The sequence below is a fragment of the Helobdella robusta genome, assembly GCF_000326865.2.
Source record: "Helobdella robusta unplaced genomic scaffold HELROscaffold_94, whole genome shotgun sequence".
NCBI classification, from domain to species: Eukaryota; Metazoa; Annelida; class Clitellata; order Rhynchobdellida; family Glossiphoniidae; genus Helobdella; species Helobdella robusta.
In genome coordinates this window covers 79,439-107,280 of record NW_008705537.1, presented here as the reverse complement: position 1 = coordinate 107,280, position 27,842 = coordinate 79,439, and the positions used below count along the sequence as shown (strand labels likewise).

Sequence of the window (27,842 nt, the reverse complement as noted above, 5' to 3'; positions counted from 1 at the left end):
TCATTGTTGTTATTGTTGTTGTTATTGTTATTGAATTTATTGTTAACCTGAATAATGACTTTTTCAATCTGATTTAGGTCGTAGTTATTGTTAACAAGTAATTTAGTGACACGTTTGATTTCCGATTGAGCATGTTCAACTGTTGTCGAGTGTGTAAATGCGCGATTGATGAATGATCTAATTGTGCTGATTTTATAACCTTCAGTGCACTCACTTATTCCATTTAAGCAGATGCCTTTATTGGTATTTTTTATGTAAACAGAAGTTGTAAAATTATGGTTGTCATGTTTAACAAGAACATCAAGGAATGGTAGAGATCTATTGGCTTCGTGTTCTATTGTGAAATTAATTTTTGACTGGTTGAAGATCATTAAGAGTTGTTGAACATAGTCTGGATTGCTATATGAGATAAAAATGTCGTCTACGTAACGTATATAGATATGTGGTTTAAGTTCCGGATGTTTTTTGAAAGTTTCGCTTTCTAAATATCCTACATAAAAATTGGCAAATAGGACACCCAGTGGCGATCCCATGGCTATTCCATCGATCTGTTGATACAATTGGCCCGTAGGACTGAAGAATGGTGCCTGCATTGTACATATTTTTAACATATTTTTCAATAGATTTTTAGGAATTTTTAATGCAGTCATATGTGAGGAATAAACAGTTTTGATGATAATGTCAATAGTTTCTTTGACTGGCACATTGGTGAATAACGATTCAACATCAAGAGAGGCAATGTAGTCAGATGAATTGTTGTTGTTTAAAATTTGGATGAATTCTTTTGATGATTTGACGTTGTAGCCATCAGGTATGTACGGAGTAAGAATTTTGTTTAAAAATTTGGCGATTGGATAAGTGACGGTAGGTATCTGACTGATTATGGGTCTTAGAGGATTGTTAGGTTTGTGTGTTTTGACGTTTCCATACAAATAACCAGGTTTGTATTCTCCTATAAGTATTGATAGTTTTTCATCATCAGGTAGGTACTTATTTATTTTTCGAATAATATTATTAAGATCGGTTTTTAATTTAGGGGTGGGGTCAGAATCCATCGCTTGGAATTTTGAAACATCATTGACAATACTACTTAATTTATCAAGATAGTCTGTTTTATTTAAAATGACGTACATTGAGGATTTATCAGCACGACGAACTATTATGTCTTTATTATTTCTAATCTCTTTAGCAGCTACTTTCATGCTGTTTGTTAAAATTTTGCTGTTAAACACACCACGTTGTTTTTTCGATTCGGATTGAAGATGTATAGCAATTGATGGGTTGACAATTATTTTGTGTTTTTGTTGTAACTGTAAAATATTTTCCATTAGTTTTTCTACCTCTATCTGTTTGTCAATATTTCGCGGTTTGTTGATGTAGTGGCAATTTAGGCCCAAGTTTAGAAAATCTATTTGTTGTTGAGTTAGATTATGGGTACTAAGGTTGATGAAACGGTTATTATCTTTGTTGCTTGCTTTTAAAAGGTTTATAAGTTTATTGTTGGTACGAAGTTTGACGCGGTGTCGTTGTGAAGTTGCTGTTTGTTGTAACCATGTTTCAATAGGTATTTTATTATCATTGGTTATTTGAAGGTTGTTAAAATTTTGATTCAAATTGTTTAAATTAGTTGTAATATCGTTCACAATATGTCGTTTATTATCTAACTCCCGATTAAGATGTAGTAGGCGTTGCTCACGTTCTTGCTCGGTAGTTAAGCTTGATCGGCTGGTCGAGGTTAGTTTGGTAAAATTAGGAAGAAGACCAAGTTCTATACAGTTGTTCAAAAAAACCTCGCCCTTTTTTCATCAAGCTTTGACCTTTTTCACTGAATCACAATTACTTCCAAAAAGATTCAATACAGAGTATGACTCATAACTCCAACAGCTTTCTACCATAACCTTCAGATACACCGACTTTCTATATCGTTTTTAGAGTAGAAACACCATTTTTAAGTATCAAATGGACCAAAAATTGGAGTAATAATCAAAAATTATGTCACCATCCTAATTTTAGCTATACTAGCAAAAATTGGGTTAAGTTCAAAATTTCAACATTTTAACTGTTCTAAGTCTGATTGAAATCTTACGACTGTGGCATTAAGTCTACTCGAAACGCATTCAAATTTATTTTTTTTAAATTCATTTAACGATTTAAAATAACTCTCATCCAAATAATCGAGCCGCAAAGTATCTTAGAAATCATAGCATTTTCGGTAATATTTTTGATATTAATAATAATATTATTATGTTAACAAAAACAATAATAATAATTTTTATAATAACAATAATAATATTTTTTTATTAACAATAATCTCACAATAATCTCATTCATTATAATAATAAATTTTCTTATTAAAATTGTAATTATTGTTTTAGTTCAATTGATCTCAATTATATATATATATATATATACATACATATATATATATATACATATATATATATATATATATATAAATAATATTATTTGTTATATATACAATATATATATATTAAGGTGAGTCAAAATGTACAAAATATTAAGTTGGAGATCCTGTACATGTCTAAAAAGTTGCTTTTTGATGTACTCGTTTGAAAAAACCTCACTTTTTATTTTATGGACAGTGTCTACAGGTCCCAACTCTGACTAGAAAGACTACATAAATACCCAATGTTAGTGTAATGTATTGCAATGTATTACAAATTAAAAAGAATGTAAACTGTAACGAATCAATGTTAAACAGCAACAATACAAAGTTGTTTAACCTAACTGTTAATAAAATCTTTCTTGCTGTCTATTTTTGGTATCTCTAATCTGAATTTCTTACTCTGCAACACCATGCCATGACGGGACTTTCTCCCATAAACTTTACAACTGGCAGCGCTAACGTCTTTAATTGTTCTCTCTACTGCCTGTGAATGACATGGAACATCGGGCAGTAGTATTGGATGTGTGTAAGTAAGTTGATCATTTGAAAGGTGTGATAGCATCGGAGGAGACGTAACATTACTCTGGTCCCAGTCAATCATGTTAATGAACGATGTCGCAGCCAGATTTAATGTTATATCCTTCTTATCAAAGACGCGAACCGGTATGTTACTCTCTTGCTTCTGCTTCTCTCTTGCTCTTATTATTTGTTCTACTGAAAAACGACGAATTTCCATATCACTATCACTAACTGCAGCTAAGAGAATGTTTTCAGCAGCCAGATTTAATGTTATATCCTTCTTATCAAAGACGCGAACCGGTATGTTACTCTCTTGCTTCTGCTTCTCTCTTGCTCTTATTATTTGTTCTACTGAAAAACGACGAATTTCCATATCACTATCACTAACTGCAGCTAAGAGAATGTTTTCAGCATGCGCAAAGTAGCAGTTATTTTAGAGAACAGGACGAACCACAGCCTGATCTAATGCATCAAGTTCAATTTGCGTTTTTGTCTCTCTTCCAGTGTTGCTGTCGTTTCTTTGTCTACTCCACCAATTATCATATTTCTAACAGTTTTCTGGTCAACCCAGAAATCCCACTCTATCAATGGAATTTTATTTGGCAGTGGGCACGTGCATAAGTTCCTATCTCTAATTCCCGAATCAAAGCATTTGCAGGTACAAATGTCAAATAACTGCTTAAAAGAATTCAACTTCTCAGTGAACGTGTCTGATGTTCTTTTTGCATCTGAATATTTTTCAAGTGTATGTACTTTATCCATAAGTCTTCTAATCCTAATGATTGTGCTATTCACTTCTATTGTAGGAATACTTGCTTTTGAATAAACACTTTTCACTCTGTCTGCTAAAATTGAATATCTTTCTTGCAAGCTAATTTCTAATACTGTATATATATATATATATATATATATATATATATATATATATATATTCTAAATTTTGTCATAAGTAATGAATGAATGAATGATATAACATTTACTAAAAAACACCACAATCTGCATTCAATCCTAACTACAAATGGTATAAGAACAAGGACTTTCCTCCGTACATGTAGCCTATATGTATAGTATGTATGTATTAATCCACTCATTGCATTTTGTAATCCTGCAATAAATTGAATAATATAATATATGTTATTATTATTAATATTATTATATAAATATTCAAGTGCGTAAGCAGAAGGGGCTGAATTGAAAATTTCGCCATGGTTAAAACACAATTGAGCGAAATTTCTATATAAATTTGTAAAATTTTGGACTGAAAACTATTTCAGCTCTTCACACCATTAAAATTAGGGCAAATTCGGCCCAGGACCACTGGTTTTTAACAGTAAATGTTGATATGCATAATTGTGTGATTATAAATAAAAATGGTGGTCAATTTTTTTTAAACAAATTTAAGCCATCCTACAGCCAATTATTCTGATTTGAATGATTAATGAAATATATTGTCTCAAAAAGAAAATTTTTATGAATCCAAGGTTTTTCTGTTCTACTTCCCGATCAATATCATAATTTTTCGTTAGCTTAACCTTTTTTCTATCAACTTTCAAATTAAAAGTTTTGCTCACCGGCTAGCTACTAAATTTATTGGTACAGTAATTTGTGAGTGACTGGTAAAAGACATTTGGAAGAATGACGGATCCAATTAATTGATTAATTTGATTATGCAAACCAAACCACTTAACCTAATATCTTGTGTTTATATATTTTGAATTGTTAGTGATACTCAAATACTACAAAATTTATTGATAAGATACTTCGTAAGTGACCGGTGAGAGACATTTTGTAAAATTAGTGATATACAAATATAGGACGCAAGTTACGCAGTTACAAACTTAAAATAATTTTAAAAAATGATGAAAGTTAGAAGACTGTTTATTTATGCAATATTTTACGCTTCTTCTGATAGATATTTTAACTACTAGGTATTGAAGAAATATTTTATTGATAAATAGATGAAAATATTCCTATGCTCATTTTAATTTTAAGCCAACAATGCTTCAATTTTACGATTTAAAAAATAGTTTTTGAACAATTAACGGTTAAAGTTTTTAAAAAATATGAAATATGTTGATTGTTTTTATTAGACGTTATCGAAAAATTGAATTACACTTTTTATTCTCTTCAATAACAAAAAACGGTAATTTAAAAAAACAAAAATTCTAAATATTGAAACTCTACCGAAAGAAGAAAAAAAACACCTCAGTTTGTACTTTTGCTCAAGCACAAAAAAATTATGACAAGTGATCTGAACAACTTGGTTTATGCCGCTACGTGCTGAATTTTAATATTGCTGTCCTTAAGAATGGTTCTGCACCGTATAACTAAATACTTTGGATTTTGTCAACTAGTTGCATTATTTCATTTTCAGTTCTTCAATTTTTATTTGATAAACTTTTTTGTTTTATTAATATTATTTATTTCTTTCAAACTTTTTTCAAATAATGTTCTGTTCTAGGTAAGGCTTAATCGATGGTTAGAATGAATAATTAAATAAGTTAAAACTTGATATTTTAATTAAATGTGGTTATAAGATAATTTCAAAAATAATAATTTCCTATAAATCGGAGAGACAAGAAGGTATAATAATTAAGGTGCATTTTATAAAATATTTGTTTTAAAATTTGAAAATAACTCTGTATATCTTATTTATTGGTTCGTACTTCGTTCTCAGAGCAATTCGAGCTTCCTTGGAATGTTTCACCAATAAAAGTATATTCAAAAACGGAAAATATTTTAACGTTTGTAATTGGACGTGAAGAAGGAAATTTACATTAAAACCAACATTCATGTTGATTGTTGAACAGGAAATCTTTTTTTTTTGAAAAACTCCAATGTGGAACCACGTGAAACCATTTTTAGGGCACCTGGTTTTTCAAATCTACAACTTTAATATTAATCTAAGTTGAGCGACAGTTTTTATTTTTAACTTTTAAAGGTTTTTAAATTGAATAATGAAAGAAAATATTTTTTTAATTAAAAATTTTAAATCTTTCAAACGCATTAAAAAATAAGTTTAAATTTTAAAGTTTTTTGATTTTATTTGAGGATTCGCTCAAATTAATGACCATCCGATCTACTGAACTGTACTGTTGTGATCATCTGTGAGCTTCGACTAATTTTAGGACGTGACGTGAGTGAAGTTTCGTTCGAGACCACGGGCCAAAAGCATTGGGAAAGTAGTAGAGGATGAATTCAGATCTTTCATGATGTGTAAGTTTCATTTTGACATTTGGTGAAATCAGTGAAATGTCAGTGCTGGTTTTTTACATAAAATATGACATAATAATATTATATTAGTGTTATTTTAATTTAAAAATCTACTTTAATTTATTAGTAAATTAAGTTAAATTAGTTATTTACCTTTTTGTAACATTTTTATTTTTTCCTTTAAACTAACAAAGTGACTACTAGTTGTAGTAATCATTACTAAGTAATGTAATGTAATTGCTATTTTATTTAGTTAGATTTGCTAAATATATTAATATTTGTTAATTTATTATTATTATTATTTAATACTAATTGCAGAATTAATGTACTTTTAACATTGTAAAATAAGTTTCTTCTTATAAAGTTTGAACTTATTTATTACATAAGACTCATGTTTAGTACTAAGTAAAGTTTGTGATTAGTAAAATGAAATGATCATTTATTTTCCCCAACTGCTGCTAATCAAAAACAAAATTTCAAATTATAAATTTGAATCCTTTAGAAGAATATTTTGAATAATACTTTGAATATCAATGAAAAAAACAGCAGCCAAGTCTAAATTAGTTCCTACGCTGTCGAAGCCGACAACCAAAAAAGAGGACGAGTTGAGGAAAGTGGCCAAGCAAGAAAGGAAAGAAATATTTCATAAGTACACCGTTGTAAGTATTATTATTTATTATCATTATTAATATTATTGTTATTATTATTATTATTAGTAGTAGTGGTAGTAGTAGCACTAGTAGTAGTAGTAGTTGCAACATTGAAGTAGTAGTAGTAAAGTAGTAGTAAAGTAGTAGTAGTAGCAGCAGCAGTATTATATTTACTGATCAGTTAAGTTAGTTGTATTAGTATTATTATAAATAGCAGTAGTGGTAGTGGCAGCAGCAGTTGTAGTGGCTGTGGTAGTGGCAGTCGTAGCAGCACTATTAACACCATTAAGAAAAGGCTGTAGCCAAATTATTTCCATCCCATCCTCAATTATATCATTCATTGTACACTTACCATTCATTATGTACAATTTCTCATTTACCATTTTAGCTAGTTGACTGGGTTATGAAATATACTTTGGTGGTTGAAAATCTCAGGTTTTAAAAAAGGGCCCTATTTAACTACACAAATAATCCTATATATATATATATATATATATATATATATGTAGGGGCGTGACAGAGTAACATTGGAGCCATGGGACGACCCTGAATACGAGATATACAAGACGACGGATCGATACGGCTTCATCCAGTTAGTTCTGTGTTCTCTTAAGCGAATCGAAATAGTATTTATTATTCTTATTGTTGTTGTTGTTATTGTTATTATTATTATAGTTATTATTATAATTGTTATTATTATAATTATTATTATTATTATCAAATGGGCAATCATGATGATGATCTCCAATTTTTCCTTCCTCCATCAGCAAAACTGCCTTACCAAAAGCGCTGTCGATGAAGGAGGTCAAGGTAGGTGAATGTTGTTTCATTTCTTCATTCTCTCGTTCAATTCATTCATTCATTCACTCAATCATTCATTCATTCAATCCATTCATTTATTCATTCATTCATTCATTTATTCATTCATTCATTCATTTATTTATTCGTTCATTCATTCATTCATTCAATCCATTCATTTATTCATTCGTTCATTCATTCAATTATTTGTTTGATTCATTTATTCATTGTTTGCTGCATTCTTTCTTTCATTCATTTTTTTTGCTTCTTTCCCAATTCAGACACTCCATCATTCATTCACTGTTTCATTCATGTTACTCACTCATTCATTCATTTAATTTTTATAGATTCTTCAGTTCAATCATCTTTCTCCATCTATCAACATACCTGTTTGTACCATACATGCATTCCTTCATTTATCTGTTTATTCATCCATCTATTATTTCACTCATTCATTAGCTTAACCAATCTTCAGTCCATTCTACCATCCACCAATCCATTCAACCCACCATACCTACCTATCCACCTAATCACCATACCTGTTCATTCATTCATCAATTATTTCACTCATTCATTAGCTCAACCATTCATCCATTCTTCTTACCATCCACCAATCCATCCATTCATCCACCCATCCATTCATCCATCCATCCAACCCATCCGCCACCAACCCAGTACAAGCATACTGAGACAGACAATCATTCATCCATTCTTCTTACCTTCCACCAATCCATCCATTCATCCACTCATCCATTCATCCATCCATCAAACCCATCTGCCACCAACCCAGCACAAGCAGACTGAGATGAAGAGGACGCAAAAATGGCGGAAGATGATCACCAAGTGGGAGGAGTCACTGCCGGGGGAGAAGGTCACGTGATAGTGGTGGTAATGACGATGGTGATGGTGATGATGATGGTGGTGGTGATAGTATAATGGTGATAATAATAATAACAACAACAACAATTAAAATAAAATAATGTTCATAATTATCACACCAACACTTGCAATTATAATTATAATAGATTCTTTTTTAATATTTTTATTTTTTATTGCTAATAATATTTGAATCATTTGTCAGCTCAGCTTTCATCACTACTTTGTTTTAATTGGCATGCATTCATTCATTCATTCATTCATTCATTCATTTTCTCATGCACACACACACACGTGTGTCGTTCGTATCACTCATCATCACTCGAAGAAGTCCAACCAGCAACAACAACAGACACACACTCGCAGAGTTTGTCTGATTGGCGGAAATCTGTTCGCGTTCGAACCCGGTCACTGTCGAGGCAGCAAAAGTTGAGAGGCGCAACCGACCACCCAACCAACAACCCAACCAACCAACGAACCACCAACCAACCAACTAACCAACCAACCACCCAACCAATTACCCAACCAACCACCAACCAACCAATCAACCAACCAACAAACCACCCACCTATTAACCAACCAACCAACCAAACACCCAACCTAGCAATCAACCAACCAACCAACAAACCACCCATCTATCAACCAACCAACCGACCAACCAACCAACAAATCACCCACCTACCAACCAACCAACCACCCAACCTAGCAATCAACCAACCAACCATCAAATCACCCATCTATCAACCAACCACCCAACCGACCAACCAACCAACAAACCACCCACCTATCAACCAACCATCAAATCACCCATCTATTAACCAACCAACCAACCACCCAACCGACCAACCAACAAACCACCCACCTATCAACCAACCAACCAACCGATCAACATCGAACAGTTGACAGAGAGATTGTACAAAGGAATTCCGGATTCCTTGCGGGGCCGCGTCTGGAACTTGCTCCTGGAAATTCCCAGGATGAAACAGGAGCAGGCAGGCGTCTATGACAGGCTAAAACTTTTGGCTCCGAGGCACGGATACGACGCCAGACAGATCGACCTAGATATCAACAGAACCTACCGAAATCACGTGATGTTCTACAGGAGATATGACGTCAAGTTAGTTGACCTAGTTAATTCAAATTTTATCTATCTGGATCATGAAGTTTTGACCTCTGAGTTTTGACCTTATCTGACCTATTTAATTGGATTTTGAAATGTTTATATTCTTTGTACTATAGTAGTAATGATAGTTGTAATGGTGTCAGCTGTCCAGCGATGTTACAGAAATGAACTAGCTGACCTTAACTTGACCCATATGTTATGAATTATTAAATAGGTCGACTTGTTTGTTAATGTTTGTCATTTGCATATTATTGTGGTTGTAAATTATGCATTTGCCAAATGTAACCCGATTCATATATTCATCAATATTTTACTGACGCAATACCGTTGAATAAACATGATCTGACCTAATTTCTATATTATACTGTCGTCACCATTTGGCTTGACCTAATTTGTATCTCTATACAACTTCCCATTTGATTTCATTTTGTTGCAGTAGTAAACTCGACCTCGCCAGTAGTAAACTCGACCTCGCCTAATTTCCACCTCTGCCATTTGACGCAACTTATCTCACTCGACTTACTTCCCACACAGCTCTCTGTTGTGACTTGACGTGACGTGACTCGACCCGATTATCATGACATGACCTGACCCAGTTTCCCTATTGTTTGCCATGCTACATGACCTGACCCAATTTAATTTTCCCTAAAAACATCAGGATCTGTTCTGGGTGCTATCTGTGACGTGACGTGACTCGATCCGATCATGATGACGCGACATGACTTGGCCCAGTTTCCCTATTGCTTGCCAGCTACATGACCTGTTCTGGGTGCTGTCTGCCTACTCTGTTATGATTTGACACGACATGACTCGACCCGATTATGATGACATGACCCAGTTTCCCTATTGCTTGCCATGCTACATGACCTGACCCAATTTAACTTTTCCTAAACAGGCAGCAGGACCTGTTCTGGGTGCTATCTGCCTACTCGGCATACAACGTTGAAGTTGGCTACTGCCAGGGCATGAGTCAGATTGCAGCCGTTTTACTCATGTACATGAACGAGGAGGTGATGGATGGGCAGAAGGAGGATGGTGATGGCATCGTTGTGGTGATGGTGAAATTGTGGTGGTGATGGTGTTGGTGGGATGATGATTATATTGGTGTGATGATGATGATATTTGTGTGATGGTGATGAGATTGCTGTAAAACTGATATTATTATTATGAATATTATTGTTATTATTATTATTGTTATTATTATTATTATTGTTATTATTGTAACATTTCGTGAGTACATTTTCCCATCACAAACGTCGAAGGATTACCGAGGGTGCTCTATAAGTTTACTAGAAAATATTTAATACAACAGCTTCCCACTGATGCAAACTTATTTGAATGGGGTAAGTCAACAACATTCTAGGCATTTCTTTGGCAATTTGGAACCGCCAACATACGGCGAGATTACAGCAATTGTTCGTGAAAGCAAATCAAAAGCATCTGCATGTCCGCCGGACCAAATATCATAACTAACCTTTAAAAGATGCCCAATATTAAGAACATATTTGCTCAAATTGTTGGTAATATGTTGGCGCTCAACTACAATATCTCAGTGCTGGCGCAGGGGGCTTACCATCCTAATCTACAAAAAGGCGATGCTAATAATTCTTTAAATTTTCGCCCGATTACCCTACAACCAATACTCTACAAAATTTTTTTGGCGTTCATAAAATCACGATTGTATAACTTTCTCGACAAAAATAATTTCATCAGCAAAAGTATTCTAAAATGGTTTTACCCTACAATTGATGGACTAACCCTAATCCTACACAAATGCTATCTCACCTGATGAAAAATGCCAAACGCCATCAACGAACCATTGTTGTCGCATTGTTGGATTTGAGAAATGCGTTTGGCGAGATGAGCCATCATCTCATCGATTCTATTCTAAAACATCAATGGTTTAATAACATCAATTTATTCAATGTCAATCAACGGTGAACTCACACAAGCAATACCGGTCCGGAAGGGTGTGGGTGTCCTCCAAGGCGATTCAAGTTCACCGCTGCTTTTCAATATCGCTTTCAACTCTCTCATGAAAATTCTAGATAGTCAAGAATATAAACAATATGGCTATCTCTGGAATCCAACTTCAGATTTAATTTCGAGACCAGGGCTCTAGTTTGCCGACGGTTAGGCAATCATAGCGCACAGCACAGAAGGCGCTCAGAAACTTGTTGATTTAATTGAAGCCTGGTCAAAGTCGACGAAAAATAATGCTGGAGTCCTATACAAGTTTGTAATAAAATACCTGGTTCAACAACTGCCAACAAATGCTAATCTATTTATGTGGGGCAAAATACCAAGTCCTCTATGCCCTCTTTGCAGCTCCCGTCAGACAAACAAACATGTAGTTTCCAACTGCGGCTCCACAGCACCGCTAGCAAGATAAATATACTAAATAAGTGAGAACAAGAAGACGATCGTGAACCGGGGCGTTTAGGCTCAATTAATATATCTGATAAGTACTTAAGAAATAATTGAGCAATGTTTATGATTGTTATATAAATAGCAGCGTAAACTGTCAGAATGTATACGTTCCTGCAAATTGCTTCATATTTGCGGACTTTGAGTCGAATGACGTCTACCCAATTTCACAGCTGTTCAACACACTGCCACCCGATATAGCCATACTTCTTGATGATCAAATTGAAATTCTTGAACTAACTGTGTGCCATGAAACCAACCTGGAGTCCTTAAGACAATATAAAAGAAATAAATATTCTGACAGTTTACGCTGCTATTTATATAACAATTATAAACATTGCTCAATTATTATTAATACGTTTGAGATATCTCCTGTTGGTTTTTATAACAATTTCAGTCTGTTTTTATCTAAAGTTCAATGGCCAATTTCTTTTAATGATGAATTGATAAACTCTGTTATAAGGTCATCGTACTGAGTTTATTGTGACAGAGACAACCGATAATGCTAATTTAAATATGTTGTACCGCTCTGCACCCGCCTACTGCCACTACTATCGTTACCCTATCACCTTATTGAATTGTTTTAACTCTTTTGTTAGAATTTTCAATGTATGTTTTTGTGGGAGAATAAAAGGAGGTTCCCAATATTATTATTGTTATTATTATTTTTATTATTTTTTATTTTTAGGATGCTTTTTGGTCCTTGTCGGCACTCTTTAGCAATAGAACACACGCCATGCATGGTAATGATAATAATAATAATATAAATAATAATAATAAATAATAATAATAAATAATAATAATAATAATGATATAAATAGTGATGGTAATAATAATATTTATGCAATATAATAGCAATGATATGAATAATGTTAGAATAATTTTTTCCATATTTGGATTTTTTGTATAAATAGAATATTATTATATTATATAACTAATTTTTTGTCAATGATATTGCTATTAATAATTTATTATTATTATTTTTGTTATTGTTATTATTATCATTGAAAAATTATTCAGGGTTTTTCATTCCGGGATTCCCCAAGTTGTTTCGGTTTCAGCAGCATCATGACAAGATACTAGAAAAATGTCTGCCAAGAGTGCACAAACACTTTGTAAGTGCACCTGTACTTGAAGCAGCAGTAGTAGTGGTAGTAGCAGCAGCAGCACTAGTAGTAGTAGTAGTAGTATTAGTAGTAGTAGTAGTTGTAGTAGTAGTTGTAGTAGTAGTAGTAGTAGAAGCAGTAGTAGAAGCAAGAGTATTTTTGATTAATTTGATTAATGTTTATTATTAAAAGTGTTATTGTAGTCATAGCAGTATGGTTGTTATAACCAGTGTCTTGTAACTCCCCTGTCCCTAAATTATTACAAAAAATTACTGCTATAAATAACAAGATTTCTTTCTAAATTGGATAAATAGATTTTCTTTTTTAAATAAATAGATTAATTAACTAAAATAGATTTCATTTTTAATTAAATATATATATTTTAGTGTTGAGTGTGCTAGAAGCATGTGAGAAGATTAGCCGATTGATTTGTGGTCTTTCTGGAATTCTAAATTCTATTTATTTTTACTTGTTGGCCAAAGTTTATTTTTCGCTAGTGAGGCAGTTGAATTGTACAAGCTACTTATAGCTATATAAATTCGGTCAATCGAGAAATAGTTTATTTTTCGTCTCTTCTACACATTCTGTATTTTCATTTTGTCATCTCGTTGGGTCGCCAGGCTCGATATATACTTAAAATTTTACCCTGGTCAATAACTTAGTATTAGTAACTTAGTAACCCTAACCCTAACCCTTTCTTATTTTGTTACAAAAAAAATCTCGTTCCCTTTCTAATAATATTATTTATTACCTTGCGCATGCTGTTTGTTGGGCCTCGTGATCACTCATGCCAGCAAGAACATTGTATAATAATAATGATGAAAAAAAGACCTTAAAAGAACTAACCTAACCGTCAATTGCTACAACATTTGCTTCTTCTAGCAATCCTTCTCCAAGCCATGGACCTCTTTCTTTCTCACTTTTTTCTTCTTTTTCAGTCGCCACCTCAGAAAAAGTTCTAAAGCTTGTCAACTCTTTGCCCAACAGAACATCTCCATTTGACATTATTCCAGTTTTTATTCTTAAAAAATTCTCACTTCATTACTTTCTAAGCTCTGGAGTTTTCCTCTAGAAAGCAGCATTTTACATAAGGTCTTTTTTAGAGATCCCTTAAATTTGGCGACCCCTTAAATTCGGAGGGCCGTTCCAAATGACCCTCCTACCCCCTCCAACTTAACCTTCTCTTCCAGGGCCTGATTATAACTATTGTTATTCCTGCTATTATGTTATTTATTATTATTATTGTTGTTGTTGTTTTTGTTAGTACGACTGCACTCACTGCTATTTTTATTCTTATGATGATGATTTTTATTATCCTTTGTAACCATTTTCATCGTCATCGTTATTATATATATATATATATTTATATATGTATATGTATAGTAATTATCATCATATAATAATTTTTATAGTTATTATAATTAATATTATTGCTATTATTATTAATATTATTATTATTCTTTCCAGTTGAAACATTCCATATCAGCAACGTTGTACACCATAAAATGGTACCTGCAGTGCTTCCTAGATAGGGTAGGGTGGTTGTATATACATATTTCTTATTGTTGTATTTAGGGTAGGGTAGTTATATATATATTATTTCTTATTGCATTATTGTTATTAATTGTTTGTATTATAATAATAATATTAATAATAATAATTATTATTATTATTAACTTTATTGCAACTCTATTTTTATCATAAAATTTGATTGATAACGCCAAAATAATAAGAATGATTGAACCCCAATTGAGCAATTAAACCAGTCCCTTTAAAATGTTCTCACTTGCAGTGACGAGCATTTTAGATTAATAGAATTTTGTAATTATTTCATTATTGATATTCGGTATTTGGAGTTAGAAAATAAAAGGATGTTCTCATAATTATTATTAGGACTATTATTATCATCACTGTTATTATTATTATTATTATTATTATTATTATCATGACTGTTATTATTATTATCATTATTATTTTTATGTTTGACATGCACAGCCTATTATTATTATTATTATTTAACGATAGTAGTGTTACCCTTGTCACATTATGGTTTTGACAACGTACATGGCGGTTTTGGCTATGGAAAACGGAATGAAGATGGCAACCGCATCCTTGAGTTTGCTGAAAGTCACGGGTTTTGTTTACTGAACACATATTTTAGAAAGAGGTTGGAACATCTCATAACATACAAAAGTGGGCCATCAGCCACGCAAATTGATTTCTTTGCTGTCAAGCAACCACACCGAAGGCTGTTTAAAAACGTCAAAGTTATACCAGGCGAATCATGTGTCGCCCAACATAGACTCCTTGTGGCAGACTTGGTTGTCGAACTGTCAAAACATAAGTCTAAACAAATGCCTCGGAGAATCAAAACGTGGAAGCTGAAAAGCAATATTCATCGAGAAAAATTTCAACAGATTGTCGCCACACAGTTAGACCACCAATCGCAAGCCAGTACAGATTGGAGTACATACAAAACCGTTTTAACGAACGCTGCAACTACAGTTTGTTGGAAAACTGGTACAAAACGTCAGCATGAACGTGACACTTGGCGGTGGAATGACAGTGTACAAAATGCAATAGCTGAAAAGAAAGTTGCATACAAGCAATGGCAAAAATCAAAGTCTGTAGATGACCATAAAATTTTCCGTGAGAAGAACAACTATGCAAAACGTCAAGTTGCACTGGCTCGGACAGATCAGTGCAGAGAGTGGCTCACTAAAAGCAAAGGTGAATAAATGAAATCTCTGTATCGTATAGCAAAACAAGCAAAGCGTACGAAAAAAGACATAGTTGGTGCCTCATGTATCAAAAACGACAAAAATGAGATGGTTCTTGAACAAGATGAGATCAAGCTACAGTGGAGAGAATGCTTCAACCGTCTGTTAAACGAAACAAATCCCATCAATGTTAACTTTGACGCTCCACCCATCGAAGGTCCGATTCCAGACATCACTTTAGAGGAGCTTACAGAAGCTCTGAAAGCTATGAAGGATGGAAAGGCAGCAGGGTCCTCGGGACTCACAAATGACATTATCAAAGCATCTGGTACTGCAGGTATCCAAACGTTACTACAACTTTGCCGTGAAATCTGGAGAAATTGCTCAATGCCGACTGAATGGAACTATAGCATGACAGTTCCTCTATACAAAGGCAAAGGTGATCCATTGAACTGTTCATCATATCGGGGTATACGTCTGTTAGAACACTCCCTGAAAATTTTCGAAAAAATCATTGAGAGAAGATTAAAGTCGTGCATCACAATCGGAAATTATCAATTTGGTTTCCCAGCGGGGAAATCAACAATTGATGCAATTCACATCCTTCGGCAACTGCAAGAGAAGTACCTCGCAAAGCATCAACAACTATCACACATTTTTGTAGACCTTGAAAAAGCATTTGATCGAGTTCCCCGTGAAGCAATCAGATGGAGTCTACGTCGACAATTCATTCCAGAATATCTTGTTCGACTTGTGATGGAAATGTATACGAATACTAAGACTTTTGTCAGCACAACGGTTGGAAACACAGATGCATTTGACATCGGCGTTGGAGTTCACCAAGGCTCGATTCTCAGTCCACTGTTATTTATAACTGTGATGGAAGAAATCACAAAACCGATACGCACTGGTGACATTTGGAATCTAGTATATGCTGATGATATCGTTTTAACAGCCACGTCTGAGCAGAATGCAGCACAGATGTATGAAGATTGGAACACCAGACTCGCCGATCATGGATTCAAAGTCAACATCAGCAAAACCAAAGCAATGAACACTGGTGAACCCATCCAATCCACAGCTACTAGACGATGGCCCTGTTCAGTTTGTAAAGCTGGTGTAGGTAACAATTCAATCAAGTGTCAGCAGTGTAACCAGTGGTGTCACAAACGTTGTTCAAAAATAATTGGTACTTTATCTAAAGTGTCCAATTTTGTTTGTCCTGGTTGCCATCAATCAACAACAACAAATTCGAAATAGCACTGTTTTTGAAGCCATTAAAATAGAGAAAGTCACATCGTTTCAATATCTAGGGGATGTTCTGGATTGTACTGGAACAGCTGAAGCTGCCGTTCGAGCACGCATGCGTGCAGCCTGGAATAAATGGCATCTCCTTGCCTCTATATTGATGCGGCGTGACATCCCACTACCACTACGATCAAGACTGTATAAATCTGTGATACGTCCGGTGTTGTTATATGGTGCAGAAACATGGCCAATGACAACCAAACTGGAACAACAACTTCAACGAACCGACATGAAAATGCTCCGATGGATGCAACGAATTAGTCTAAAGGACCACATCAAATCTACCGAAATCCTGCGTCGTGCTGGTTTAGATGATATAAAGGACGAATGCCGGCAACACCGTCTGCGGTGGTTTGGTCATGTCAAACGAAGTGGAAACAGTGCCATAACTTCTCTTGCAGATGTTGAAGTACCTGGCACACGTCCCAAAGGCCGTCCAAAGAAGTCCTGGTCGCAAACAATCGAGCAAGACATGAAAGCTCTAAATTTAAATGAAATGGATACAACTGATCGTCTAATTTGGCGCAAAAAGTTGATGGCAAAGAAAACAACGTCCTACCTCGGGAAACCGGGTCTCTGGACGCAAAACGAAGATTGATTGATAGATTGATCATGACTGTTATTATTATTATCATTATTATTTTTATGTTTGACATGCACAGCCTATTATTATTATTATTATTATTATTATTATTATTATTATTTAATGGTGGTAGTGTTACCCTTGTCACGTTCAGCCTTAAAAACTCTATTCACAATTATTATTAATGTTATTATTGTTGTTGTTGTTATTCGTCATCATCATCATCATTACCATCGTTATCATTATCATTACCATCATCATCACCGTTGTTTGTTGCCACATTTGCGGTCGTCATCATAGTCAATGTAGTCATAAACATCATTAATGCTATTCTTGAGATCGCTATAACCAGAAAAGCATCATCATCAGCATCGAACTATTATCATCACCACCACCAGGTGCCCTTCAGTTTGACCTTGAGGTTGTGGGATGTTTACATGAAAGAGGGTGAACGATTGTTGGTGGCCATGGGCTATACCATTATAAAAATGTTTCAAAGTATGTATGTGTATATGTTTGTTTGTTTATTTGTTTGTATGTATGTGTGTGTATACGATATCAGCGTATGCGCAGTGTATGCGTGTAAGACTCTTCGTTGATTAGCTATAATCATTGCCAGGTTCTGCCCCATGTTATATGCATGTACATGTACAATGTACGCATGCATGTACGAACGTATGTATGCTTGTTATGTACTTAAGCTCATTAATGCGCACACACATCTGCAGAGGACCTGACCCGCATGTCCTGTGACGACCTGCTAAACTTCTTCCAACACCTCGACACTAATCCGGTCTTCAATTCTGGACCGGAAGCCGACGACGCCATCTTGTTGAGTTTGAAAAACAACATGGCGGAGCTGAAGAAACTGGGACTGGACCTGCCGCCGGAACCGGCCAACTGGTCGGACGAGTTGCCCAACTTGCCGTTCGGTGTGGCCGTTGAAAATAAGGGTAGACCGGAAGACGACGACGATGATGATGATGATGCCGACGATGAACGAGATGATGATGATGATGATGGTAGAGGCAGAACAATATCGAATGCCGGAAAGTTGAAGAATGATGACGACGGCGATGACGTAACGGCGAAAATGAGGTCAAACAAAAGTGGGTCATCACGAAAATCGTCGACATCGTCATCCAGGGCTAAGGACAAGCTGTCCAACGATAACAGCCCAGCGAACGCGGACGTTAGGAAAGTTAGCAGCACTTTTTCCAAAAGTAGGTCAGCTAGGAATTTGAAACGAGGTCAAAGTATCATTATCATACCTCCGGATGGTGGGAGGGAGAACTTGAAGATTGTGGAGGAAAGCGCGGCGTCCGTTGTTGAGGATAAGTTGAGGTCGGCTGCAAATGGCGTGCTCTCAAATGACGTTCCTGTCGCTGCTGGGGCTGCAGTTGGGAAACACGCTGACCCTGGTGGCAACGACGATGACGTAATATTAAAAGACTCAACAACAACAGCAGCAGCAACGATGTTGGCGACGACATCAACATCAGCAACAGTGTTGGCAACAACAACAGCAACAGTGTTGGCGACGACATCAACATCAGCCGCAACAGCAATTTCGACAGCGCCTGCAACAACTTCGTCTGGTGTTCTTACTGATGGCAATAACGGTAATGCGACCAACAACAACAACAACAATAATAATAATAACAACAACAACAATAATAATAACAACAATAATAATAATGACAGTTCAACAACATTTCTAAACGGTGCTACTCGGCAACTGCAATATCACAACAACAACCATAACATCAACAACAACAACAACAACAACAACCATAACATTAACAACAACAGCAGCCATAACAACAACAACAAAGTATTCATACATGACAGAGATTACGTAGCAAAATTATGATAAGAACAACAACAGCAACAACAATGACAGCCACTGCTGTAGTATTAATTAAAATAATAATATATTAATTTATTATTATCATTATTGCTATTATTATTATCATCATAATTTATATTATGATTATTAATCTTTAAATATCACAAATTGTTATTGTATATCATAATTTATTATTACTATTATTATTAAGTAATTATTTGATGTCATATTTTATTAATTTAAAATCAAATTTCTATATTTTTATCTCCGCGTTTCCTATGCACACATACATGCATGCATGCATGTATGTGTGTGTATGTATGTGCATGTATGTACATGCATGAGGATATATATATATACATGGATGTATGTGTGTATGTTTGTTTGTATGTATATATGTATGTGTGTGTGTATGTGTGTGTGTGTGTGCGTGTATGTGTGTGTGTATGTATGTGCGTATGTATGTATATAAATATTTTTTTCCAACTGCTTATTCATGTATGTATGTTTGTGTGTATGTGTGTGCGTGTGATGTATGTAAGCTTATGTGTGTATGTATGTACTGTACATGTATATAAATATTTTTTTCTAACTGCTTATCCATCATAAATTAATTCTCTTCTAGATAATATTCAGTCAGACCAATATTGCCATAACTGCCAATATTTATAATTGATATTGATAATAATAATAATTATGAGAATAGATAATAATTATTTATAATTATATGTAAAATATTATTTATTATTATTATTATATTTAATGATATTTTTAGTTTATTCTTTGTTTATTATTAATATTAATAATAATAATATTGAGAAGAGATGATAATTATAGTTATTTATAATTATATATAGAATATTATTCATTATTATTATATGTAATATTATTTTTAGTTTATTCTTTGTTTATAACTAATATTAATAATAATAATATTGAGAATAGATAATAATTATAATTATTTATAATTATATATAGAATATTATTCATCATTATTATATGTAATAATATTTTCAAGTTTTTTAACGCCTAATGAATAATTTCAATTTTTTTCTCGAACTGCTAGTTGAAGGTTTTAGTAGCAAGCAACATGTTCATCGTATCACATCATCGTCTTCATCTTCTTCAGCATCGTTATCTTCTTCTTCATCATCATCTTCTTTACCGTCATATTCATCATCCTTCTCACCATCATTATCATCATCGTTACCATCATCTGCATAATCTTCTTCACCATCATCATCATCATAATCGTCATCTACTTCGCCGTCTTTTTCTTCATCATCTTCATCACCATCATCATATTCACCATCCTTCTCATCATCGTCATCATCATCGTCACCATCCTCCGCATAATCGTCATCTTCTTCACCATAATCTTCACCACCATTATCTACATCATCATATTCATCATCATCATCTTCCTCATCATCATTATAGCCACATCTATAGCCACATCATCACCTTCTTCTTCACCACCATCATCTACATCATCATATTCATCATCCTCATCTTCATCATCCTTCTCATCATTATCATCATTATCATCATAATTACATTCATCATTATCATCGCCATCGTCATCTTCATCACCAATATATTCATCATCGTCGTCGTCGTCGTCATCATCACTATGTAGGGTGCAAGTATTATTAGCTCTAGTTTATGGACTAATTTTTTTGAAATTTTTTTAAAATTTTTTTTTCTTTAAATTCAGTTCTTTTCAAATTTTTTTAATTATAGCAAATATTAAATATTATATATATATATATATATATATTATATAGTTAAAAGTAATCAGACGTTTCTTCTCAAGTTTTTCAACTCTCTTATCAACTTCTTTCGTTCGTAATTTAAATCAATGATAACAACCGAACTTGTTACCGATAGATATATATGTTACATACATATATATATATATATATATATATGTATGTGTGTGTGTGTGTATGTGTGCGTGTGTGTGATAAATTCCACCGAATTATTATGTTTATCAACTTATATTCGAATTCTTTAATTTGTCTTAGTAAATCTTTATTGACTAAATTCTATGTGTGTGTGTGCGTGTGGTGTGTGTGTGTGTGTGTGTTGGAAGGAGACCATATTTTATACAGCATTGTATGAATTCTATCGAATTGTTGCCAACACAATTTGGTAGAATTCATACAATACTATATGTATGTGTTTATATATATATATATAATATATATATATATATATATATATATATATATATATATATATATGTTGGTAATAGACCATAATTTTTACAATATTCTATGGAAGTTATTCCAACCCGGCGCTTAACCAACAACGAAAACAAAGAAGTAATAAAAACTAGCATCGTAAATAGTGACAAAGAAGAATATCGATGAAGAAAAGGAGACCAAAGAAGATGACCAGCCAATAAAGAAACCTGACACCTAATTCGCATCAAAGTTCAATTTTACAACACCAAAGTTAATTTTTACAACGTCAAAGTTCATCTTGACAAAGTCAATATTTCCCTATATATACAGCAAGGAGCACTGACGATGATTCATTCGGAATCGAAATATGGTCTTATTTGCAGCATGAATTCGAAAAATAAGTTTATTTTGAATTTTAATAAACTAAACGTTCACCAAAAAACTTTAGTGAGAAAAATCGAAAAAACGAACTACAAACATATTAACGCCAAACATTCGGTAGAATTTATAGAATATTGTAAAAAAAAAATATATATATATATATATATATAACAAATTCAGTTGAACATCACCCAGACAGTGGTTCTTGGAGATCTCCACCATTCACACGACGATGTGGATCTGTGATGTGTTACGTAAGAAGTTGAGGAGAAAGTTGAAAAACTTGAAAAGAAAGTGGCTGACAACCTGATAACTTAGAGTGTATTTTACAAAATTTTATTATATATATATATATATATATATATATATATAAATAAACATTTAACATAAAATTTTTTTAAAAAGCGAAATTTTCAGCTTTACAATGGTCATCCATTATATATGTGTATTTTGTGTATGTATATATATATATATATATATATATATATATATATATATACCGTAACTATCTTCATTCCTATGCTTATATATATATATATATTATCAATAATTATTGTATATATAATTATTTGTATGTCTGTATGTATATATACAAATAATTATATATATATATATATATATATATATATGTTCAAATAATTATTGATATTAATATTATTATCACTATTTGCGTCATGTGTTGTAAACTCTCGACTTATTATTGTTATTATATCATTGCTGTTATTGTGATTTAGATTATTATTATGGCTATTATATTCATTATTATTATGATTATGGTTATTATTATGGTTATTATGATTATTATTTTACTATTTAATTCCTTTCTACGTCTATCCAATCAGCATATTATGTTCCAATCAAAATGAATAAAAAATATTTATAATAATAAAATTGAGACGGTCAAAAACTATTTTTGACCATTTTTGGGCCTTTTTCATCAACATACATCATATACATTCTTAAATATAAAAATCTATATACCATATTTATATGTATAACATATATATACAGATACCATACATATATAACACATACATACATGTGTATGTATATATATATATATACATACATATATATTCGTGTATTCGTTTATATATATGTACATACATTATTTTCTTTTTTATATGCAAATATACATGAATTTTAAGCTGATGAATAATAAAAGTTTGTAATGTATATAGATAAATAAAATTTAAATGTTTGTTTATTTTCTTTGAAATATGAAAATGAATAAAACTCTCTAGTGACGATAGTAATCCTACTTTTCTTCTTACACTTGACTCTGCTTTTGATACTGTTGACCATACTATTCTCTTGAGGCTGCTACATCTTCCTTTTAATATTACTGATTCTTGTCTATCTTGGTTTTCTTCTTATCTCTGTAATCGTTTTTCTTCTGTTGTTCTCAATAATTCTACTTCTAACTCCTCTACTCTTACTTTCGGAGTACCTCAGCGTTCTATCATTGGCCCTCTTCTATTTATACTCTATACATCTGAACTACCTCGTATTATCAATAACTTTTCTTTCTCTAGACAACTATATGCTTATGACTCCTATATTTATACTTCGTTTCCTCCATCTAATCTCAATAGTGTTCTTCATAATCAATCTCTATGTCTTTCTTCAATTATCGCTTGGTCAGATTCTATGTGCCTTAAACTTAATCCTTCTAAATTTGAATTAATTACCTGATTCTAAAACTCTTGATGTTTCTCACAAGTTTCGTAGTCTAGGTTTTATCTTTGATTCCACTATGTCTCTTTCTTCTCAGAATAATAGTGTTGCTAGAAGTTCTTACTTTCATCTACATAGAATAAAAAAACTGTTCTTGCCTTTTCTTGATGATCCTACTCTTCTCCTTCTTGTTACTTCGTTAGTCTAATCTAGGATTGATTATTGCAACTCGCTCTACTATGGTCTCCCTGATTCTATACTCTATCCTTTAAGTAAAGGATAGAGTATAAAACTCTGCTACACAACTACAACTACACAACTCTGCTGGTTGTGTAGTTGCTCGTGACCCTTTCTTTTCTCATATATCTCCAATTTCTTGTTCTCTTTCACTGGCTACCTATAAAATATAAAATAATTTGCACATTAATGTATAAGTCTCAATCTAAATTATTTCCTAAGTACTTATCAGATATATTAATGGTATCTAAACGGCCCGGTTTACGATCGTCTTGCTCTCACTTTTTCTTAAATCGTGTTAAACACTCTTTTGCTAAATCTGCATTTGCTTTTTCTGGCCTTTTCTCTGAAACTCTCTACCTACTTCTCTGACTACTTCTCCATCACTTACGAAGTTCAGAGACTCATCGGTTTGCGAAATTCATTGAGGAGCGAAATAGCGCTTTATAAGCTAATTGATTGATTGATTGTAAACCAACAAACACACAAACAAACACTTACATACGAAAACAAAGATAATTTTCTTCTTGATATTTTATTTATAAAGAAAATAATGTAAAAACATAATAAAATTTTATATATATATATATATATCTATATATATATATATATATATCTACGTATCAATCGATATATGCCACTATATATATATATATATATATATATATATATATATGCTGGTAAAAGAAACTACCCAACGCTAGAAATTCAGTAGATTTCATAAATTACTGTATATTATATTATATATATATATGTTAGATTACGTGTTATATATATATATGTATGTGTATATATGTATATATATATATATATATATATATATGTATATATATATAAAGTATTTGATGACAGATCAACTAAGCTCACCTATATTCTATATATATATATATATACACCCATGTTCTATATATATATTATATATATATCTAAAGAAAGAGAGAGAGAGAGAGAATAAAACAATATTCATAATAAAAAATAAATGAAATAATAAAAGCACTAACATCATTTGTTAACTTTATTATTGTTCCAGTCTATAATATTATTCTTTGCTAAAGTTATTGTTATTATTATTGTTTTTATTGTTATTATTGTCATAATGGAATGAATAATACGTAATAATAATAATAATAATAATAAATAATAATGATTAATATGTAGAATAAAATAAAGCAATAATTTTATTTATTTTATTTTCTCAAAAAAAGAGGGGTAAACTAGAGAGCAACCAAATGCTTGTAGGAAAGTCGCCCATCTAAATGAAATTAAAATTGATCAATAATAATAATAATAATAACGTCAGAAATGATTGTGATATTAACAAATAATAACAGTAAATAATGATGATGATGATAAAAATGATAATAATAATAATAATAATAATAATATTTAATTCTATAACAACAATATCATAAACTAGAGTTAATAAAAACACATTTTTATTATTTATATTATTATTATTTTATTATTATTATTATTTATAAAAACGTTAGAAATAAACCAAACAAACAGTCAGTGTTGATAATGATGATGACGGTGATGATGATGATGACGGTGATGATGATGATGATGACGAATCATAATGATGATGACGATGACGAGAAAACAATTATTACATCTTGTATGTGATGATGTTGTTGTTGTTGTTGATGATGATGTTGTTGATGATGTTGTTGATGATGATGATGATGATGTTGATGATGATGTTGTTGATGATGATGATGATGTTGTTGATGATGATGTTGTTGATGATGATGTTGTTGTTGATGATGATGATGATGATGTTGTTGATGATGATGATTTTGTTGATAATGATATGGATGGATTGATAATCATGACGATGACGACGAAGTTAACAAATGATAATAATAATAACAATTTAATAAAAATAATATATATAATAATAACGAAATATACACTGAGGCTTCGACGGTGGTGGTGGTGATGATGATGAAACTGGAGTGGTGGAGTGATGATGATGATAATGGTGATGATAACGATGATGATGTTGGTAATTATGATGATAATGATGATGATAACGATAATGATTATTACCATAAAAACGTAAAATTTGATTGGTCGGTTTATATTATATAAATGCAATATATACATATATATATTATATTACCATATACATACATATATATATATATATATATACTATACACACACATACACATATATATATATATATATATATATATATATATACACATACAATATATACAACGCAATATTCGTTTGTGTGTGTGTATGTTTGTGTAAGTCTTTTTCGTGTGATGGAGGAGTTGTGAAGTAATAATAATTATAATAATAATAATATTGATAATTATAATTATAATGGTTATGAAGGTGATGATAACGATGTTGGTTGTGTAGGTGATGATGGTGGTTGTGATGATGGTTGTGATGATGGTGGTTGTGATGGTGGTTGTGATGATGGTGGTTGTGATGGTGGTTGTGATGATGGTGGTTGTGATTGTGATGATGGTGTTTGTGATGATGATGATGGTAGTGGTGGTTGTGATGGTGATGATGGTTGTGATGGAGGAAGAAGATGATCCGGATTTTATCAGCTGCATGATGCAACCCATCGCTCCAAAGTATCCCTGTGGGATAAAGATAATGATACTGATGAAGATGATGATGAGATGATAATATAATAATGATATGTTAATGAGATGAGAATATGGTAATGATATGTTAATGAGATGACAATATGGTAATGATATGAAACATGATAATGACGCTAATAACGTTAAAAATTGTTAACCATTCATTCAATCATTCATCCATTCAATCATTCATTCATCCATTCAATCATTCATCCATTCAATCATTCATTCATCCATTCAATCATTCATCCATTCAATCATTCATTCATCCATTCAATCATTCACTCCTTCAGCGGCACCTCATGTTTGAGGAAGAGGGCCTTCATGGTGCCCTCACTCCAGTAGTCCATGGCGTAGGAGAGCAGCTTCATGGAGATGGTGTTCACCCTCAGAAAGTTCCCCACAAACACCACCCTCTCTATCTTCTGCACGGTGGTGGTGGTGGCGTTCAGTTCGATGAGTGTGGTGATGAATGAAGTGACATTAAGTTGACGATGATGATGATGATGACTAAGATGATGATGACGATGATGGCTAAGTTGATGATGATGATGAGTAGAATCATCACAGCAGTTTCTAACAGCATGTCTATAAACTTGCATCTCAACGCCATAAACATACCCATCATCATCACCGCCACCAAATACCATCATCATCATCACCACCAATCACCATTATCACCACCACTACCACCAACCATCATCACCACCAACCACCAATCACCATCATCACCACCATCACCACCAACTACCATCATCATCACCTCCAATCACCATCATCACCGCCAACCACCACCACCATCATCACCACCACCACCATCATCACCACTACCATCATCATTACAACCACCACTATCATCATCACCACCACACAACGGGAGGGACCTCATTGACGGCACACATGCGAGCGATGGATCCGATGTTGTTGGTGATGGTGACGAGGGTGGTCCTGGCGAGGTCGCACCTGTCCACCTGCCCCCGTCTGTACGAGCAGTTCATGTTCCCGAAGCTGGTCGTGCGTTGTTGTTGTTGTTGCAAAGTGTGTTGTTGTTGTTGTGTTGCTGTTGAGTATGTTGTTGTTGTTGTGTGGGTTGTTGCTAAGTGGTTGTTGTGTGGGTTGTTGTTAAGTGGTGTAACCGCAAAGTGTGTTGTTATTGTTGTGTTTGTT

At 32.9% G+C, this 27,842-nt stretch overlaps 3 protein-coding genes across 3 annotated transcripts in view; 1 reads left to right on the top strand and 2 right to left on the bottom strand.

The window, feature by feature from the left end:
- Nucleotides 1-2,744: 2,744 nt before the first annotated feature.
- HELRODRAFT_182845 (hypothetical protein) lies at nucleotides 2,745-4,711 on the bottom strand (the record flags this gene model as incomplete). Its single annotated transcript, XM_009033571.1, has 3 exons — nucleotides 2,745-3,319; nucleotides 3,460-3,810; nucleotides 4,687-4,711. 3 exons carry the CDS (start codon nucleotides 4,709-4,711, stop codon nucleotides 2,745-2,747), a joined length of 951 nt encoding a protein of 316 aa, XP_009031819.1.
- Nucleotides 4,712-5,763: 1,052 nt separating this feature from the next.
- On the top strand, nucleotides 5,764-19,688 carry HELRODRAFT_194688 (hypothetical protein; the record flags this gene model as incomplete). Its single annotated transcript, XM_009033570.1, has 13 exons — nucleotides 5,764-5,833; nucleotides 6,686-6,798; nucleotides 7,299-7,381; nucleotides 7,557-7,599; nucleotides 8,378-8,458; nucleotides 8,792-8,891; nucleotides 9,370-9,580; nucleotides 10,482-10,596; nucleotides 12,702-12,756; nucleotides 13,034-13,128; nucleotides 14,587-14,652; nucleotides 18,129-18,228; nucleotides 18,459-19,688. The coding sequence occupies 13 exons, from the start codon at nucleotides 5,764-5,766 to the stop codon at nucleotides 19,601-19,603; spliced, it is 2,277 nt and encodes a 758-aa protein (XP_009031818.1). The 3' UTR covers nucleotides 19,604-19,688.
- A 6,456-nt stretch (nucleotides 19,689-26,144) lies between these two features.
- Nucleotides 26,145-27,842, bottom strand: part of HELRODRAFT_116595 (hypothetical protein) — a gene marked incomplete at its 3' end in the record, with an annotated part of 5,486 nt that continues 3,788 nt past the window's right edge. The window contains exons 7-9 of the mRNA XM_009033569.1: nucleotides 27,560-27,683; nucleotides 26,975-27,100; nucleotides 26,145-26,669 (exon numbers count right to left, since the gene is read on the bottom strand). Of these exons, the coding sequence (XP_009031817.1) occupies nucleotides 26,145-26,669; nucleotides 26,975-27,100; nucleotides 27,560-27,683 (775 nt within the window). The remainder of the gene's footprint in view (nucleotides 26,670-26,974; nucleotides 27,101-27,559; nucleotides 27,684-27,842) is intronic.